General features: G+C 36.1%; 1 protein-coding gene and 1 pseudogene across 1 annotated transcript; both read right to left on the minus strand.

The window, feature by feature from the left end:
* Positions 1–1,026: 1,026 nt before the first annotated feature.
* On the minus strand, positions 1,027–2,674 carry LOC109679330 (myosin regulatory light chain 12B-like). The gene is made up of 2 exons (XM_020154566.2): positions 2,493–2,674; positions 1,027–1,517 (listed from the first exon to the last, which is right to left on the minus strand). Exons 1-2 carry the CDS (start codon positions 2,620–2,622, stop codon positions 1,345–1,347), a joined length of 303 nt encoding a protein of 100 aa, XP_020010155.2. The 5' UTR covers positions 2,623–2,674; the 3' UTR covers positions 1,027–1,344.
* Positions 2,675–11,817: 9,143 nt separating this feature from the next.
* Positions 11,818–11,941, minus strand: LOC141422925 (small nucleolar RNA SNORA42/SNORA80 family; annotated as a pseudogene).
* Between the last annotated feature and the right edge of the window lie 7,470 nt (positions 11,942–19,411).

Consider the following 19,411-nt stretch of genomic DNA (forward strand, 5'->3'; position numbering starts at 1 on the left):
AGACACTACTTCTCACATTGCTTGACCTTGAGGATTTAAAATGTGCTCATGATACTGTTTTTTTATCCTTTGCTAAATCTACACTAGATGAACTGCCTTTGGACATACAATGTTGTTTATGATGTTTTTCCTTTGCTTTTTTTTTCTAACTGGGTCTTGAACCCAGAGCCTTGGGCATGTTAAGCACAATCTCTATCACTTGAGCTATACTTCGAGGCTGCTAATATCTTTTGTCTTCTGTTTTTTACCTGGCATAGAATTTTCTGAAATTTTCTTCAAGTAGTCAGTTACCAGGATTATTTTTCAATTTCAGCAATGACTACAGAATTGTTATAATGTAATGGAAATGTCTTGACACTTTTAGGCACTTGAGGCTTTTCCTAGACACCTCGTGGGTCCAGCATTTTGAACTCTGGAATTAGGTGCTGTTAAGATGGAACTGTAACTCTCACTAATAATAATGACTCAGAGCAACCACTCAACTTCTCCAAACTCAGTCCCTCCACTTGACACACAGTACTAGAGGCTGGAGTAGAACTCAGTATGCTTTGTATAGGTGAGACCCTGGTTCAATCTCAGCATTCCCCAATGTCCAAAAAAAGGAGGTGGGGGGAGAGAGACGCTAATGATCAATCTCATAAGGTCATTGGGAGGATTCATTAAAAATCATGTGAGTACAATGCTCCATATTTACTAAATGTTCAGTAACAACTACTCACTTCTTCAGAGTTTTGCTTCCTCTTCTTACAATCTTAGATCAATAAAACATTTAATATTTTCCAGATACATTCTATATTTATCATTTAATAAACATCTGACTTACCAGAAGCATGAAAAATGAAGGAATAACTAGTTTTCACTACATAATGTTAACATGTATGTAACAGTTCTGAAGAACACTGTCCCATACATGTGAAATGTCAACTTCACCATGTAATTAGAAGTTGTTAACCTAAAAAAGGACTACCCCCACTACCACTCATTTGTTCAACTTGCCATTGTATTCCATTTGAGTCAGCATAATCTTTATTTCAAAATAGCATTTATTATTTAAAAAATGTAAAAATCCAGCAAAACCAGAAATATGGATATATTTTCCTGGGCTTTCACATTTGTTGATTTTTATTCACAACCTGTTTTTCAATACAATTTACAACCTTGTCCCCATTTCCAGTCTGATTATACAAGTGCTAAGTAGCAGAAAGGTCTCAAATAAATACATCAAAAAAAGAAATAGAAAAGAAACCAAAGCTGTGAAACTAAGTTGCATGCAACAGGTTCTAGAAGGGTAGGGTAGAGGAAAGAGTGAGATAATGTAACTGTAAGGTTTTAGCTGAAGTTCTTTCAGTCATCTTTGTCTTTTGCACCATGTTTAAGGATGCACGTGAATTCGATGTAATTGAAATTTCCCTTTCTGTCAATAGGGGCTTCTCTGTACAGCTCATCCACTTCCTCATCTGTAAACCGATCACCCATGGTTGTCAGTAGCTCTCTAAGGTAATCCTCCTGAATGGTGCCTGGATGGTGAAAGAAAGCAGGCAGTCATGAATACTTCATGGCACTTTAATGGTTCATTTCTAAATTAAGCCAATCTTATAAAATATTTCAGAATATCCATTATCTACATGAGCAAAATAAATTAGCAAGCTAAAGTCACTGTATAACTATGTCATTATTTTCCATTTACGTTTGGAGTTGTTGATTACTATTAAATCATTCAAAAAGCTTAGAAATAGATTATATGCTTATAAAATTAATCTTAAGCAAGTATTCTCTAAAGGTTAAAAAAATCCTTCTAGGAGTGGAGGAGTGTAAAAAAAACACCTCTATTTCAGAGATATAAAGTCAAATAAAAAATAAAAAAGTGGCTGCTCAGAACAAAAGGCAGTACTGCCAAGGCCAAATGTGCAGGAAGAAGGCACATTGCTGAGCCATGGTGGGGAAGCAGCAAAAAGTGTGTGAGGGATATCTTAGGCGATGTGGTTAGCAAGCAGAAAGTTAATGCAGACGAAAAAGAGAAATCTGAAGAAGAAGAAAAGAAAAAATGAGAGGAAGCCAGGCTTAATGGCTTAATGGATTTTAAAAAGTTTCTCCAGAGGTCCAGTATAATGAAGAACAGAAAACAAAACAAAGCAAAACTCCAAGAAAAAAAAAGGACAAACCTAAGACTTTAATTGTTCATGCTAGCAACTAATTTTTTAGAGGTTGACTGTCTCTTGAAGAGTAGTATTCATTGTCTGAGAGACTATTTAATGGACCATAATTCTCCTTTTGATTTTTAGGAAGCTTAGAGCCAAATTCGAAGACAAATAATACAAACTGTAGCTTTAGAACCTAAATATCTATATCCTGCCCATTTTCAGGTGTATTGTCCTAAAGATAAGTAACAATTTATCTTTATTCATTTTTTCAAATCTAATTTGTTTCATTTCTTAAAAAGTGTTTCATGTACCTCAAATGAGATTGGGCATAAACAAAGAAATAACATTTACCTGTTGCTTCTTCATCAAAGCAAGCAAAAGCATTTCTGATGACATCTTCTGGATCTGTGCCATTTAACTTCTCACCAAACATGGTGAGGAACATGGTGAAATTGATGGGGCCTGGAGCCTCATTCATCATGGCATCAAGGTAGGCATCAGTAGGATTCTTCCCTGGAAGAATTCACATTTTCACATTTAAAGACTCATTTAAAGAACTCATTTCAATAAAGAAATTACTTGGCTACTATTATGTTACCAAACATTTTTTAAAAGTTACATCACAGCATTTGAAAGTAATTTTTCAATTAACTTTTCTTAAGAGCATTTTAAGGGGTTAGGATATAGCTCAGTGGCAGAGCACATGCTTAGCATATAGAACGTCCTCGGTTTCATACTCAGCACCACAAAAAAAGAATGTTTTTTAACAATTTGAAAAATCTTTGAAACATCATTACAAAAATGCAATCTGGGGGCTGGGGAGGTTGTTCAGGGTAGAAAGCTTGCCTAACATGCTCAAAACCCTGAGTTCAATCCCAGCACTACACCAAAAAAACACAAAAAGCCAATACCTGGACTTAGGTTGATACTTTATATCAACCTTCTCTTCATTACTTTTCATTGAAAACAAAACAAATTCCTGAACCTATGAACCAGGAAATGCCACACTATTCATCTTGAATGTTGGTAATATTAAAGGTTGATTAGGGGAGTCACTTCAATACCAATTATTTTAAAAACTCAAATACTTCTATTTCTAATTGTGATACACTTGTTCATGAATTGGTATACTTCAAAATTTTTATTTATAAGTTGGCCATTTAAGTTAAAATTATTAGGTTGGTTTGGGGATTGGTAGCTCATTTGGAGCAACATTTAATAAAATGCTATTAGGTTGTCAGATAGCCAGTGTTTACACATGTTGCTGAGCTGGAAGTCTTGACAGCATTGTTTGCAAAGGGAAATATCAGCTCTGGCTGAGAAAGATTCTTCTTTCACTACAGTGGTGAAGGAACTCTCCTGACCCTTCTCTAGGAGCTGGGAGAAATCCCCTGGAATGGCCAATCAAAGTGGGAATTTCTGTAGGGCCCATGATGTGGGGCAAACAGCAAGAATTTCAGTTGTACTACTGGCTATAAGTCCTGTTTTGGGCAGGGGAGTGAAGGGGGGGGGTGGAAGAACTGGGATTCAAACCCAGCATTCCAGATTCCACACTGTGTATTCAGTGCCATTCTTGTCTACAGCTTCCTTTTTTTTAATCTGTAAAAAAGACTAGTTGAAAGGTTCCTTTAGGCATTAAGTCTGTATGATTCTATATAAAAGAACATTTGTTAGTCTGATGTTCATCTCTAAGGAAGTACCTAAAAGTTAACCCTACTAAGTGCTGATGATAGTCAAATCATATGCAAATTGTAAACCTGGGAATTGTGGTGAAATTTAAATACCATGTTGGCATCAACTTCACTGCACCACAATCCTGCCTCATTATACCTACTTAACCAGAGAATCACCGAATAAGTGAAAGAAGTTTTTAAAACTCTGCTTTTCTATTTGCAGGTTTAACACAACTTTCTTACAGCATTTTTTTGAGAGGCGGGAAGGGAGCTGTAACCCGAAGTTGTTCCGAGAACTGTGGGGTAAAAAAGACACAGAAATTTAAAAATGGATTGGCTTAGGCTAAGCACTTATAGACTCATTCAAGGCATCTGATATAGTTTGTTGATCTGAAAGGTTAATTTAGGTCTATTTAAAGATTTCCCCCAATGGGAAGTTCCCAGAATCAGCCTCTTGCCCTATTACCACTTGTTCATTCAACACATATTTATTGAACATCTACTATGAGCAGGGACTAAACAAGTACACCCAGATATTCTGAATGCGGAAAACACTGGATATAATCTTCCTACAAGTCAAGGAACTCTCTTGATTCTAATCTGACTCTGGGTAAAGGAAATGTTGCAAAATGTTAATAATTGAATACAGGTAAAAGATGCACAGGTATTCACTCTTCTTTTAACTTTTTGTAAACTTGAAAGTTTTCAAAATAAGGTTACAAGGAAAAAATCAAAATAAAAAATAAGAACAAAAGCTAGCTAATCATTTTGTGGACACAAAAAAATAAACCAAAGTACTTCTCTCTCTTTGCCTTTCAGCCCTGAGATACTCTTACTGGGGAGTCAGCCAAGCAGGAGAATAACCCAAAATGTGGAGCCTCACTCATTATAGGCCACCTCTGCTTCCAATAGCCCCAATTCCCTCCAGCAGGGGCTAATCAAGGTCCAACTGCCTGCCTCTTGGCCCTTTTCTCCCAACAGTAAAATCATTGCTGACTCTGGGCAGAACTTGCACAACCATCCCTCTTATCCTTCTTTTAAAGATCTAAACAAATGGTAACAAAATCATAGGAGGAATAATAAATTCACTCCCATATACCCAAAATAACAAATAGCAGTTTATGGTTTCTAAAAAAAACAAAATTCTTTAATTATAAAAAAAAGTATGCATAATACTGTTTAAGTCCCTTTCCTTCTATTCCCTTTTTGAGTAACACTGCCCTTCCTCCCCAGGGACAATCATTATTATTCATTTTTGTCACCCTTTTCTTTACATCCTGTCCTCAATCTTTATTAACTATAGTATATTACTAGCTCTACTTATTATTCATAATTCTGGTATTTTGCTGACTAATTTATCTGCTGGCTTTCAGTCTAACAGTCCTAAAGTATGTAGCTAACAAGAACGTAAGCCTATCCAGCCACAGTACCCATTCCTGCAGGTTTATCCCCTCATGTCTAGCCCAGTTCCAATATTGTACTACTCACACCCAGAAATCTCTCTAGGGCCTTGAAAGACAAGGAGAGGAATATCTGTACATAACACAAAAAAATGACTCAGATGAATTATCATTTGGAGGAAAAAGCATATAAAAAATGTAAAAGTCTACCTAAAGAAGCAATCATATCATGCATATCTTCCTTATTAATGAAGCCATCTCTGTTCTGGTCGATCATGTTAAAGGCCTCTTTGAACTCCTGGATCTGTGACTGGTCAAACATAGCAAACACATTGGAGGTTGCGCACTGAGGGCGCTTCTTGGTGGTCTTGGTTTTTGCCTTTTTGCTCGACATGATGGCTGTTTAATTCTGGAGTTAAAAAGATCATAAAACAAAAAAGAATATATGATACTAAGCAAAAAGAGGACATACACACCTGAAGTTAGTAAGAATATCTTAAGATACAATTATTACTTAACTGGGTAGGAAAAAGTACACATCTTTAAAATTTATTTTCAATGTGACAATTAAGTGGCTGAAAAAAAAAAGCCCACAGTTTTGAAAGAATTAAGAAGCAAAATAGGAGTGGTAGAGTGCCGGGAAGTGTGAGACCCCGAGTTCAAACCCCAGTGCCACCAAAGAAAAGAGAACAGAATAGAGGCCAGGCATGGTTGGTGATGGCACACACCTACAAATCCAGTACTCAGAAATCTGAGGCAGCGAGATCTCAAGTTCAAGGCCAAAACTGAATACATACTGAGACCCTGTCTCAAAAAACAAGCAAAAAAGGAGGAGAAAGAGGAGAAGAAAGCAAAAATTACTGATGCACTTTCCCTCAAATATCATGGGACTGATTTTTATCAAGTAGAAATTAATTTAAAATATTGAACACTATACTGAGTACTTACTATGTGCCAACCACTGTTTTGAAGGCTTGGGGAATCCCCACAGAGAGGCTTCAAAACTGATTCTTAACCTCACAAGGATTGTCTCATTTAATTCTTACAACAATCAAAATCAACAGGTGCTCTTACTATTTCATTTCCCTACCAATATAACATAACTTCTGTAACCCTCAATTTTTCATCTTTGTTTCTATAATGCAAGGCAAGAACTAAATGAGATACTATACATAAAGAGACCAGTATAGTCAGCCCATGATGCATGTTCAAAAGGTGTTCATCTTTAAAAAACATGCCTCATGCCTCATGCCTCAAATTGCGATTGTTCTGATGTCAGCCTCCCAAGTTGCTAGGATTACAGGCATGAACTACTGGCACCTAGCTCTAAGGTAACTTTTGATCTAATATGTTATTCAATCTTCACAACTGTCCTGAGATCGGTACTACCTAAATCAGATACATAGCTGGCAGAGATTTCTCCCATTCTGTGGGCTGCCCCTTCAATCTGGTGACCATTTCTTTTGTTGTGCAGAAGCTTTTTACTTTGGCTTTGTACTGGCAAAGGAGGTACTCTACTGCTTCAGCCACACATCCAGTCCTTTTATGTTTATGAATTCTACTTTATCCATTTTTAATGGAATGTGCTAAAAATGTCAAGCTGTTCTAGAGCTCCATATCATGAATATTTATCCAACTGTTTAAAAAATACACAATTTTATGTTTTACACTAAGTCCATATGTTTCCTAATGCTTCCATAACAAATTACCATGAACTTGGTGAGTTAACAATAGACGTTATTTTCTCACCAGTATGGATGCTAAAAAGTCCAAAATTGCTATCAGTGGCCACAGTCAAGGTGTTGCAAGGGCCAGGTTCCCTCCTGATGCCTGAAGCTATACCAATCTGATGCCTTCCTCCCTGTTCACTTGAATTCTCCTCTGCATATCTGTATGAAATTGACCTTTCCTGCAACTAGTGAAGATACTCATCATGACATTTGGGTCCCACTCGATGAACCTGGCTAATCTTCTCCTCACCAGAATGCTTAATTTAATCAGACCTCTTATCATTAGGCAAGAGTCGTTATTTTTGGAAGTAGGAAGTGCAACTGTCTTTGAGTTTAATACCAGCTGGGATCTCTTCTAATTTTGGTTTTTACATGGAAAACAGATAGAGGTTCATGGTTTTTGCTTATGGTGTTCAGTTACCCCAGCATTGCTTATGGAAACTCTTATCTTTCTTCCATTGAGCTACTTTTGCACATCTGTTCAAATCATTTTTGCTCCTTAAGGTTTATTATTGCTCTCTAGAGTCTTAAAAAAGTTTTAATATCTATGTAACACAGACTTGTAGAGCAATCATTTTAGGGACTTTTGAATTAGTTCTATATTAATTTCTTTATTATGTTTATTTCAACCAGAAATCTTCATGTTTGCATTGTTTCTTTTTAAAATTTGTGTTTACCTTTTGTTATATGTATATAATTTTTTATTTTTTGGCAGTCCTGGAGATTGTAGTCAGGGCCTCATGCTTGCTAGGCAGGGCTTTACCACCTGAGTCACACCTCCAGCTGTGTCTTTACCTTTGTAATAAAGTCCTAATTTAATCACAAACCTGCTTACTTAGTTCTTCTGTCCTCCCCCCACCCCTTTCTCTCTCTTTCATTCTTTATTGATGGTGTGGAATTAGAACCCAGGTCTTTGGGCATGGTAGGCTGGAGGTGTAGCTCAAGCAAAAAAAGAAAAAGTCTACAACTAAAACCTTTAGGACTGGGGTGTGTCTAAGTAGTAGGGCCACTGCCTGGCAAGCACAGGCCTTGAGTTTAAATCCCAGTACTGCCGAAAAAAAGGTTTGTATTGTACAGTTTCTTCAGCCAATTCATGACAGGTAATTTGAGAGGATTAATTTAAGATTGTTTGTCAGAAGTTTTTTGTTTTAATTTAGTTTTCAGTGCTGGGGATCAAACTGAGGTCCTTGTGGGTGCTAGGCAAGCACTTTACCATGGAGCCACATTCCCCAGCCTTCTAACAGTTTTGTCATCTAAAGTAATTTTTAGCCAAACAAGTGAGTTTTATTTCTTTTCTGTATTTGTATGCTTTAAATCTTTGTTTTTGTAGCCATTACCAATATTTTAAAAGTAAGCACTAAATAGAACTTTTGGATTTGTTTCTATTTTTCATAAAAACTCACTCAGCATTTGACTAAAATATTTTTGCATTCCTGACACCAAGGGATAAAAAGTTTTGTCATTGAAGGAATAGAGTCAATGAGTGGTAGTTTCCCACTAAATAAAATATTTTATTCTTGAAAAGCATAAGCTTTTTAAAAGACTACTTTAGGGCTGTGGATATAGCTCAGTAATGGAGTCCCTGGGTTTGATCCTCAGCACTATGGAAAGAAAAAGAAAAAAGGACTAATTTGTAGTTTAGTTTATTGTAATTAACAGAAATAGGCTGGGCATGATGGTGCAGGGCTGTACTCCTAGCTACTTGGAAGGCAGAGGCAGAAGGCTTGTGTGCTACAGGCCAGTCCTGGCAGCGTTAGAGACCGTATCTCAAAAACAAAATACAAGCCAAAGGGCTTGGGGCGGGCTGGCAGAGTGGCTCAAGTGGTAACTTCCCTAGCAAGCCGGAGGCCCTGGGTTCAAATCCCGGTACTGACAATATAAAAAAGAAAATTAACCATAATATTAAATAATCATAGCCTACAACTTACACTGTATTTTTCTTACAATCTTTTTTGATATATTTAATGTTTTGTTGTTATTGAAGTATAGGTATTGAACCTAGGGTTTTGTGCATATTAGGCCACTGCTCTTACCATTGAGCTATATCAATATCCAGGTGATACTAAGTTTTTAAAAAACTTCCTCATTGATACTCTTTAAGATAGTTGGTAACTATTATTAATCCAAAAATGTGAATAACTGCCAAGTTTATTTTAAAATCTTAGCTATATGTTCTGAGATAAAAGTAAATTACACAGAGAATAGATTTAAAGGACACTTTTCCTGGGTTGTTAAGATATGACTTTCTTTGGACACTTTTTCTGGTGGTACTGGGGTTTGAACTAAGAGCCTCACACTTGCTAGACAAGTGCTGTACCACGGAGCCATGCTCCTGGCTCATAGGTGAATATTTTTTTTAATGTTATTCTAAACCCCTTCTATTATACTTGATCTAAGACTTCTGCATGCTTGTTCATAAATAATATTTGCAAATCATAAGAAGCTTTTGGGCTAGTTTTGTTAGTTTTGAAATTAAAAACCAAATGACCTCCTAAACAGAACTATTTGAATGGCTGACTATGTTTTGTTTTGAAAGTATTGGTTCATAGTGAATTGTTTATTAGGAATTCCGAAATAATGGTTTGAATCTTTTCCCATTAACATTTCACATTCTTTATTCTTGAAAAACAATTATGTGTTTCTTGGAATTTACTGGAAGAATATTTTGTAGATTTCATTATTAGATACTACAAACATGTTTTAGTTCCTTAACTTGCCTGAATACTATATAAGTATCTTTTTAAAAATTGACTATTTATATTAGCATACATTAATAGTACAGGGATTTTTGTTGTGATCATTCCATAGATGCATACAGCGTACTTTGAAGTTCAGCACCTCTATTATATTCTCTTAACCCAAAAGTATCTAAATATGATTATAGGGGTCATTTAGAAATGTATTATTTCAAATTTAAAGTCAACACATTAATGTAACAGAAAAAGCGTAACTCTCCTTTCATTCCTATTCCCTTTGCTAGAAGTATATGTTTTTAAGATATTGGTTGATGTTTTTCCAGCCCTCCTTCTGATGTACTTATGAACATATACATACAGTGAAACCCACTGGATCAGGCCTGTATTTCTAGCTACTCAGTAGTATTAATGTTCATGGCCAGCCTGAGCAAAAACTTGTCGAGACCCATTTAACCATTGTCTTGGCATGATAGCATGCACCTGTCATCCCAGTTAAGTGGGGAAGCACAAATAGGAGGATTGTGGTCCAGGAGGGCTTGGGTATAAAGCAAAACCTTATTTCGAAAATAACCAAAGCATAAGCAAAACCAAAACCAAAAAACCAGGGATGCCAACATGGCTTAAGTGGTAGAGCACCTGCCTATCAAGTGTGAAGGCCTGAGTTCAACCCCCAAGACTCCACTCCCCCACCAACTTACACATGCTTTAAAGAATATAAGATCATAGCAATGTACATCACATGACATGCGTCTCTCCCTGTCCCCTTTTCCCTATCCATCTCTCTTTTCCCCCTCCTTTTCTGACTCTTTCCCCACTCCCTTGCTTTATATAGATATATGCACCCTGCTTATTTCTGTCATTCAAAAGAAAGCTAGCAGACTGTTATTAACATCAGACAAAATTTAATTCAAATCACATTATGAAAGACCTCTCATATAGATAAAAGAAAATTGAACTTTTATGTATGCACCAACATAACTTTAATATATCCATATGAAACTTGATAGAATTGGAGGAAGGAATTAAGAGAGCTGTCATAGGATATTTAGACTGAAAATTTCAAGAACTGCCTTTCCCTGAAGATCACAGAATGGAGAAGAACTTCAAGAGAGGAACAGGAGTTGGATATTCAACTACTGGGCCACATTAACAGATGAAAGGGGAAAAGTATCTAATCATTTCAATGGATGCCAAAGGCACCATAGCAAATTGGGAATAGGTTAGGGCTTTCTTTTATTTTGGTTAAGATTAGCCAATATACTGAGGAGTAAACTTAGATATTTTCTGGTTAAGAACTAGACAAAGTTGTCTGCTTCACCTCTAATAGTTAACATTATATTATGGGCTTTAGGTAATTTAGTGAGAAGAGAAGAAAGGAAAGTACAAAGATGGACAAGGGAGAGATAAAATTGCCATTTATAGCTAAAAGTAGTTACACAGGGCTGGGACTGTAGTTTAGTGGCACAGTTGGTGCCTAGCATGGGCAAGACCCCAGTTTGATCTCCAGCACAAAGGGGGAAAAATGCTACATTATAAAACCTAACCAAACAATAAGAAGTTTCTTGCATGCCTGTAATCCCAGCAGTTGGGCTGAAAAATTACGGAGTGAGGCCAGCCTGGGTTACATAATGAGATCCTGTGTAAAAAAAAAAATTGAATAAAAATCAGTAACGTGTTATGCCAAGAGTAAACAGATAAAATATGTAATAGACAAAAAACCCCATCTATAACAGCAACAGAAACTATAAAACCTAGTAAAATAAAAAATAAAGTATAGGGCTTCTTAGAGAAAATTACAAAACTTTATTGAAAAGCATAAGGTTCAATATAATTAAAATGTCAATTTTCTAGACAATTTAAAAAATGCACTTCCAGTAAATTCCCAACATAATTGTTTGGATCTGAAGAGGTAATGACATTTCAGTGGAGGAAAACTAGTGGGTGGGGGAGGGGGAAAGGAAAGAGTGATGGGAGTGTGTGAATACTCCATGTACGAAAATAGCATGATGAAACCCACCAAAAACTTAAAAATGAAAGGGAGAAAGAAGTAAGGGGTAAGAAAGTAATACAGATGGGGTGAAATTGATCAAAATACATTGTATACATATTGTAAATGTCACAGTGAAACCCATTTGTACAAATGGATTTATGCTAATACAGATTTTCCTACATTTTTCCACTGTGCAACCCACTTCATCACCAGTTACCTATAGGAAGAGGCCAGACAATGGTTCAGAGCCACAGTTTGCTCTGGCATGACACCCTATGAAAGGTCCAGGGGGAAGGGCTGCTAAAATTTGTTTTAAAAAAAGTTAATGACTTGAATAACTAAGAAGATTTTGAAAAAGTAGAACATACAGATAATACCAACTCTATTAGATTATGACATATTATGAAGCAGTTGATATGGTATTGATCTCTGGAGAAGATAAATAATCATTAAAACATAAGAGAGCTCAGAAATAGTCCCACACTGTGTTTGACAGATACAAGATTGCAAATCAATAATGGGGAAGGGATTAATTGAGTAAGAGAGTATGCAGTGACTGGCTTTGCATATGAGATCTCCACTGTATACTATCATAAAAATCTTTTTTTCAGGCGGAATAAATGTTTAAGCCTTAACTTAGTAGGCAATGCAGGGGGAATCTCTGATCATAAGCTTTAAGATTACTCAAGCACAAGCCAGGCCCAGCAAGTGTGAAGCCCTGAGTTGAAACCCCAGTGCCACCAAACGCAAAACAAAAAACAAATACTCCCTTGCATACTGTTGTGGGAAGTTTTTATATTTCTCAATCAAATAAGTTTAGGTGAACTTATGAATTTCCTTAGCAAATAGGCCTGTTAACTTGATCCTAGAATTTCTCAAATCAATCTGTGCACTCCTGTTTTGGGGAGGAGAATGAATTTGATCCCCAGCCTCATGGTTGCTGGGCAAATGCTCCATCACTAAGCTACACCCCCAGGTCTGTGTGTTGCGTTATATAGACTCAATCATATTTTGTGGAACAATACCTTCACATGCATCAGTTTGATATAAAAGCTGATATACTGCATACTTCATTGTATAAGGGGAGGAGATGAATATTGAGTGTGCTAGGTGGGATGCTTCACACAGCCACATGACAGAGCCAAGATAGGATCCAGTTCTTCCTTTTTGCCACACTTCATCTGATACTGTTACAAAGTAATATTTGTCTTTTATACTACTCTGTTAATTGTAAAGCAGACTTAAGTGTTGTTTCTCTTATGTTCCCATCTCATGCAGCTCTTACTCTTATTGCCTGAGAAAGTCATATACATTTCTTAAAATGCTGAGATGTATGTACATATGAATAGCCTGACTTATTTTGCATGAATACATATACACAATCACTTGTTTATATTTAATCCCAGAAATGAAAAAAATAATTTTTGTCTGTAATTAACATGTCCCAAATGTTTGGTTTAGTTTCTGTAAAAAAGGTTTCCTGAGAGAAAGTGGAATGCATTGTCCTCTGTGTCATAGATATGTGAGTAGAAGAGAAAGAGCATGTCCAGAATGGGTCTTAGATCCCTCAAGTACTGTGAGGAAGTTTTCTGGTACTGCAGATGCTGTGAAAAACAGGTAAATGTGACGTAGCTCTTTGAAAGGTATACTCTGAAATAGTCTGAATTTCCTCAGTGAGCATTGTTTTGAAAAGAAAGATGTCATTTAGGTTGGGAATTAGGGGAGAAAAGGCCAAAAAAGCTGTGACTATACATTTCACTAGATTATAAATTTATTAATAACAGAGACTGAAAGATAAAATCTCAGTATTTATCATAATTTTAGCATGGTACTTTTCTCAAAGTAACTAGTTGCTGATTACTTACTGAATTAACTGAGTGAGCATTTAGCTCACCTGTACCTCACTGTGGTACAGATTCAACACTTAACTAGTTTTTCTGATAATACCATCATTATTGCAACTTTGCACATAGAAATGTTATAGTTTTCCCAAATGGGTTTATGTAGCCCTGGAACTCTCTATAGCTGTGTTTATCTAAGAAACCATGAAGTGTTTGGGAGAAGACTTTGGTTAAGTTGTAACAAACAAGTGGGAAAACTGGCATCAATTCTCTACTCTGAATTTTATTGTTCTTTCATGTGGAGAAGTGAACCCGTAAAGTGCGTCAAGCTTTGGGGATATCCATGTGTCTATGGGTGTATCACTCAGACTTTTTCTAATAGCTAATAAAGTCAGTGAGCAAAACAGTTGCTATTTCATGCATTCACCCAAGTCAAATCTACGTTTCCATCTTTTTGAGGAAGGTATATAACTGACAGGGCAATGAAGTAAAGCTGGAAAACATACTTGAGAGATTCTGGCTTTACTCCTCAGTGAGAAACTGAAAAATATCCAATGAATTAACCTGGGAACTTAATTTTTAAAATGTGCCTTCTAACTCTGCCTTCTTAACTACTTTACAGTAGTTAAATAAAGAAATTCCCAGTACCGTGAGGCACTTCTTACAACTCTTTTTTTCTATTAGTATTATTGTCTCAAGTATAAAATTATTTGTTAAATTTTTTGTAGTGAGTTTATGGAAGGTACACTCTTCTCCATGGTATGTAGCTCCTACTTAATAATTAAATCATGTATTTGTTTTTCTTTAAAGAAACTTCTTATTGGACTAGCAGAGTGGCTTAAGTGGTAGAGTGCCTGCCTAGGAAGCACGAAAGCCTAAGTTCAGCCCCCAATACCACAAAGGAAAAATAAAGAAACTTCTTGATTAAGGGAAATATTTAGTTATCTTTTTATCTTATTTCTCTTGTAGACAGTGTCTCCAACCTTGTGGGCTCTATTTTAAATTAGAAATTACATTGTAGTAATTTACAGATTAAATTCTATTTCATGAGACATCATTGCAAATCTTGTAAGAAGTGTCAGGATAAATGTGTTTATTCTATCACTCCAAACTTTCAAATGTCTCAAGGTTCAGTAGCAAACAGGAAGCAACATTTAGTCCTAAAAGAAAATTTTTTATAATTGAAATGGAAATTGCGGAATTATTTGATGTTTCTGTGTTTAAAGTACATTATACTATCACAACTACAGTATTTGCCTTCAAAATTTGTTTGGTACACACAAAATTGTGTCTTGGAGATCGACTTCATGATATAGTTTAGCTTATTTAAAATCATTCTAGAATCTACTTTTCCTTGAATGAAAAACAGACTTGAGATTTGAAGGCTCATTTTCTTACTGATTTTATGAGTGAAATAGTTTGAAAATCAGAGACAGTTCCTTTCAGTAAAGTATTTGAAAGCTAGAACTTTTTTCATCGTCATCTAAGGAATAGACCTAAAGTTATTTGAAGTTTTCACTCTGATAGTATCATCTAAATGTTGAGACTTGGTACTACTAAATTCATAGTTATATTTTGTTCTCAATTTTTTTTATTTTGGTGGTACTGGGTTTTGAATGAGGGCTTCATGCTTCCTAAGGAGGGTCTACCACTTGAGCCAATCCACCAGCTCTTTAAATTTTCTTTTAAAACTGGGTTTTGACTTGATTTTGTATCTTGTCTCATAATTTATGTGTATTAAATGCCTTTAGACAATGTACAGATGAATGACCAACATGCATATGTGTGATTTAAAAAACAGTGACCAAATAGATACCTGGTTATCCACCAAGCAAGGTCAAGAAATAGAACATTTTTCAGTACCCTGGAATCTCCTGTGAGCTCTTGCCCATTAGCACTTAATACTCCTATTGTAGAGAGAGGGGAGGCCAGGAAAGAAACAGACAGACTATGTTCTGACAACCAGACAGGGGGAGGGGATGGCCAAGCAGAGAGATAAAACTTAAAGAATTGAAACATGAAGGTCACACAGCACTGGTGAAAAGAAACAGCCACTGAAGTCACATGCAGCCATATGTAGATTGAGCTTTGGCTTTTGCTTCTGTAACCTGCCTGCAAAGGTATATAAGGTGAGACCCCTTTGTTCTTGGGGCTCAGCCTTTGGACAGGAGTCCACTGGGTCTGTGCTGGCACAATAAATGTTGCTTCCTGCTAATCTGCCTCAGTGTCCTGTATCTCAGCTAGCAAACTCCCGCAACAGTATCTTTGAGGGCTGGAGCTATAGTTCAGTGGTAGAGTACATGCTTAGTAGGTATAATGCCCTGGGTTTGATGCTGGTGTTACGGGAAACAGCAAGGGAAACAAAGTCACTCAGCCGACTTTGCAGGAAGCAGGAATTTTATGATGCTAGCAGACTCAGAGGAGGTAAGTTCTCAAAGCCCTGAGCCGGATCAGTGTCAGGAGATGAGTTATATACCCCCCAGGTGAGTAATGAAACCAGAGGGCTTTTGCAGTATATGATTCACAGGTGGTCAGAAAGACAAGTCAGTTACAGAGAAACAAGTTCGTTACAGAGTTTCCCCCAATCCCCTACAGAATGTGGTCACAGTCACAGGAAACCTTGCAGAGCCTAGCTAGAGGTCTGTGACACTTTTGAGCTTGCAGAAAGCTTCTTGTAGCCCCCAGAGTAGGGAATTCAAGGTAAATTCTAGACACACAGTAAATCCCAGAAAAATAGCCACATTGGCTCCAACACCAGCACTGCAAAAACAATTAACTCATTAATTTAATTTGTTATCTTTGAAAATGTAGAAAATGAAGGACTGTCAAGATTTATTTATTCTTGGGCACCTGTAGTTCATGCTTGTAATCCTAGCAACTCATGAGGCAGAGATCAGGAGGATTGCGGTTGTAAGCCAGACTGGGCAAATAATTTGTAAAACCCTATCTCAAAAAAAAACCTTCACTAAAAAGGGCTGGTGGAGTGGCTCAAGGTGTAGGCCTTGAGTTCAAACCTAGTACCACAAAAAAAAAAAAAAAAGGATTTATTTATTAAGAACTCACAATATCTAGCATCAGAAAGGCTAAGAAGAAAGTGATTCTCTTCTATACTACACTTCTATATTCTTTCTAAAAGCCAATTTGACTAAGTGTATTTTTAAAAAGCAAATTTTACATTTTGACCTTGAACTCTCATTTATTGGAATTTCTCCTAAGTAAATAATTACAGACATGTATATTTTTTACAGAGATGTTTACTTCAGTATTATTTATTGTGGCTAAAAATTACAGCAATCTAGGTGTCCTAAATGTGTTTTTTGTTAAATGTATTATATCTGGAGGAATATTTCATAATCTGGAAAAGTTTATGATATATACTGTTAGGTGAAAAAAGTATATTACAACTCAAGATGTAAAGAATATTTCCATTTTTTAGTTATAGCTATTTATCTCTGTATAACTCTTATGTCATGATCTATCTACCTATCTCATTTTAGAAACCACCCCAGAATACAAATATACATATGTACCTCCAAGTAGCTCTTGAGTGTAATTATGAAGAAATTGTTAAATATATTTCTTTTGTTCCCTGTTTTCTGAATATTCTATGGTTCACATATATTACTTTTGAAATAGAAAACACTTATTTTTATTTTTAACTGTTTTGTTAGGGAGGATATAAGCAAAGAAACACAAAATGTAGGGCTCAAGTAAAGTAGAAGTGTTTTTTTCCTCTCTCGCTCTCTTTCTCCCCAAACGGTCTAGAGGTGAATGATTCAGCATCAAAATGAAGCTGTACCCCACAGTTTTTCAAGGATCCAGATTTCTCCCATCTTGTGCTGTTATCCTCTAGGTTGATGCCTGTTCCCCATGGTAGAAGCTGGCTAACCTCCATATCCACAGACTTGCCCATGGGAAATTCCAAGCTAAGTAGATTTGTCCTTAAGGAGATGACTTGAAAGTCAAACACTTCATTTTCACTCACTATTAAGTGAAAATGTCCACACCAGTCACAGGGCCACACTAGTCTGTAAGTCAGTCTGAAATCTATACATTTAGGGTTTACTAAATGTAAATGATTATTACTTTAAATAAAAAGAGGAGGAATGAGTAGTGGAAAACAATTTAATGGACTCTTTGCTAGATATTATAAATCTCTGATAGTTACAATACTATGATACTGATTAAAGAATGAACAAAGCAATGAAATAGAAAAGAAAATCCAGAAATAGACTCAAATTCATATAAGATTTAAGCATATAATAAAGGCTGCTTTTAAATTTACTATGGGGATAGAATGAGGTATTCAATCTACAATGTTGAGAGAACTGGATAACAATTTGGAAAAAACCAGATGAAAGCACAAAATGCATTCTCAGTGTATTAAAGACTTAAAGTGCTATGGGAAAATATCAATGGAGATAGCTAATGGAGTATGACTTCTCTTATAGTTGGTTCTCCATTCTGCAGATCTCTAGAACTTATGGAGCTGAATTAGCTCTTCCTTTATCTCTAGCAACCAGAATGGGAAATAATACATTAAGTTTTCATAAAAGGCCTTTTTCCCACCCTTGTGCTAGGGATGGAAACAGGGTCTTGCACATGATAAGCAGGCACTCTACCTTGAGCTACATTTCAAACCCTATTTCTTTTCTTATGGTCTTTTTATGTTTTTCTTTGTTTCTAAATACAATATGCAAATCCAGTAATCCACATAATGGAATTCTTCTAATTTCTATCAGTGTGTATACTGGCATATATTTGATTCTATTTGCTGTGGGTAAAACTGAGTCTCTAGCTCAACAAGCAAAAAACAAATAACTCAGTTTAAAAATGGACAAAATCAATGTCCTGGGTTCAGTCCTCATCAACATCCACACACATACATACACACAGGCAAAGGATTTGGATAAACATTTCTGCAAAGATGATATTCAAATAGTCAGTAAACATTTAAAAAGATGCTCAAATCAATAATCACTAGAAGCACAAATCCAAACCTCAATGAGATATCACCTCATTGAGAATAACCACTATTAAAAAACAAAACTAACAGGACCGGCAGTGTAGCTCAAGTGGGAGAGCACCTGCTTTGCAAGTGCAAATTCCTGAGTTCAAGCCCAATTCAATTCCACATATAACCCCCCCAAAAAACCCAACCACAAACAGAATATAAAGTGACAAGTGTTGGTGAGGATGTGAAGAAATTGGAGTTTTTGTGCACTGTTGATGGGAACTTAGTATAGCCACTATGGAAAACAATATGGAGTTCCTCAGAAAATTAATAAAAATAGAACTACCAAATGATACAGCAATCATGCTTCTGGGTAGATATTCAGAAGAATTGAAAACAGTTATCCAAGAGAGGTATTTCACACCCATGTTGATAACAACATTATTCACAATAGCCAAGATTGGAAGCAACTCAAATGTCCATTGAAAGATGAATGAATAAATAAGATATGGTATTATATATATACAATTGCATATTATTCAGCCTTAAAAAGGAATCCTGTCTCATATGATACAAATAAGCCATGAGGATATTATGCTAAATGCAATAATCCAGCCACATAAAAATACTGTATAATTCCATTTACATAAGGAATCAAAAATACTCATATTCACAGGAACAAAAAGTGGTTATGAGCCAGGCTCCAGTGGCTCATGTCTGCAAAACTAGCTACTCAGGAGGCAGAGATCAGGAGGATTGTGGTTCAAACCCTGCTCCAGCCAAATAGTTCACAAGACCTTATTTCAAAAATATCTAACGCAAAACAGGGCTGGGAGAGGAGTTCAAGTGATAGAGCACCCACCTAGCAAGCATGAGATCCTGAGCTCAAGCCCCAGTACCGGAAAAAAAAAATAGTGTTCATGAGGGAGTTAAGGCAATAAGGAAATTGGAGGTTTTGTTTTTGTTTTTGTTTTCAGTGTTGGAGA

Source organism: Castor canadensis, chromosome 4 (genome assembly GCF_047511655.1).
Source record: "Castor canadensis chromosome 4, mCasCan1.hap1v2, whole genome shotgun sequence".
Taxonomy (NCBI): domain Eukaryota; kingdom Metazoa; phylum Chordata; class Mammalia; order Rodentia; family Castoridae; genus Castor; species Castor canadensis.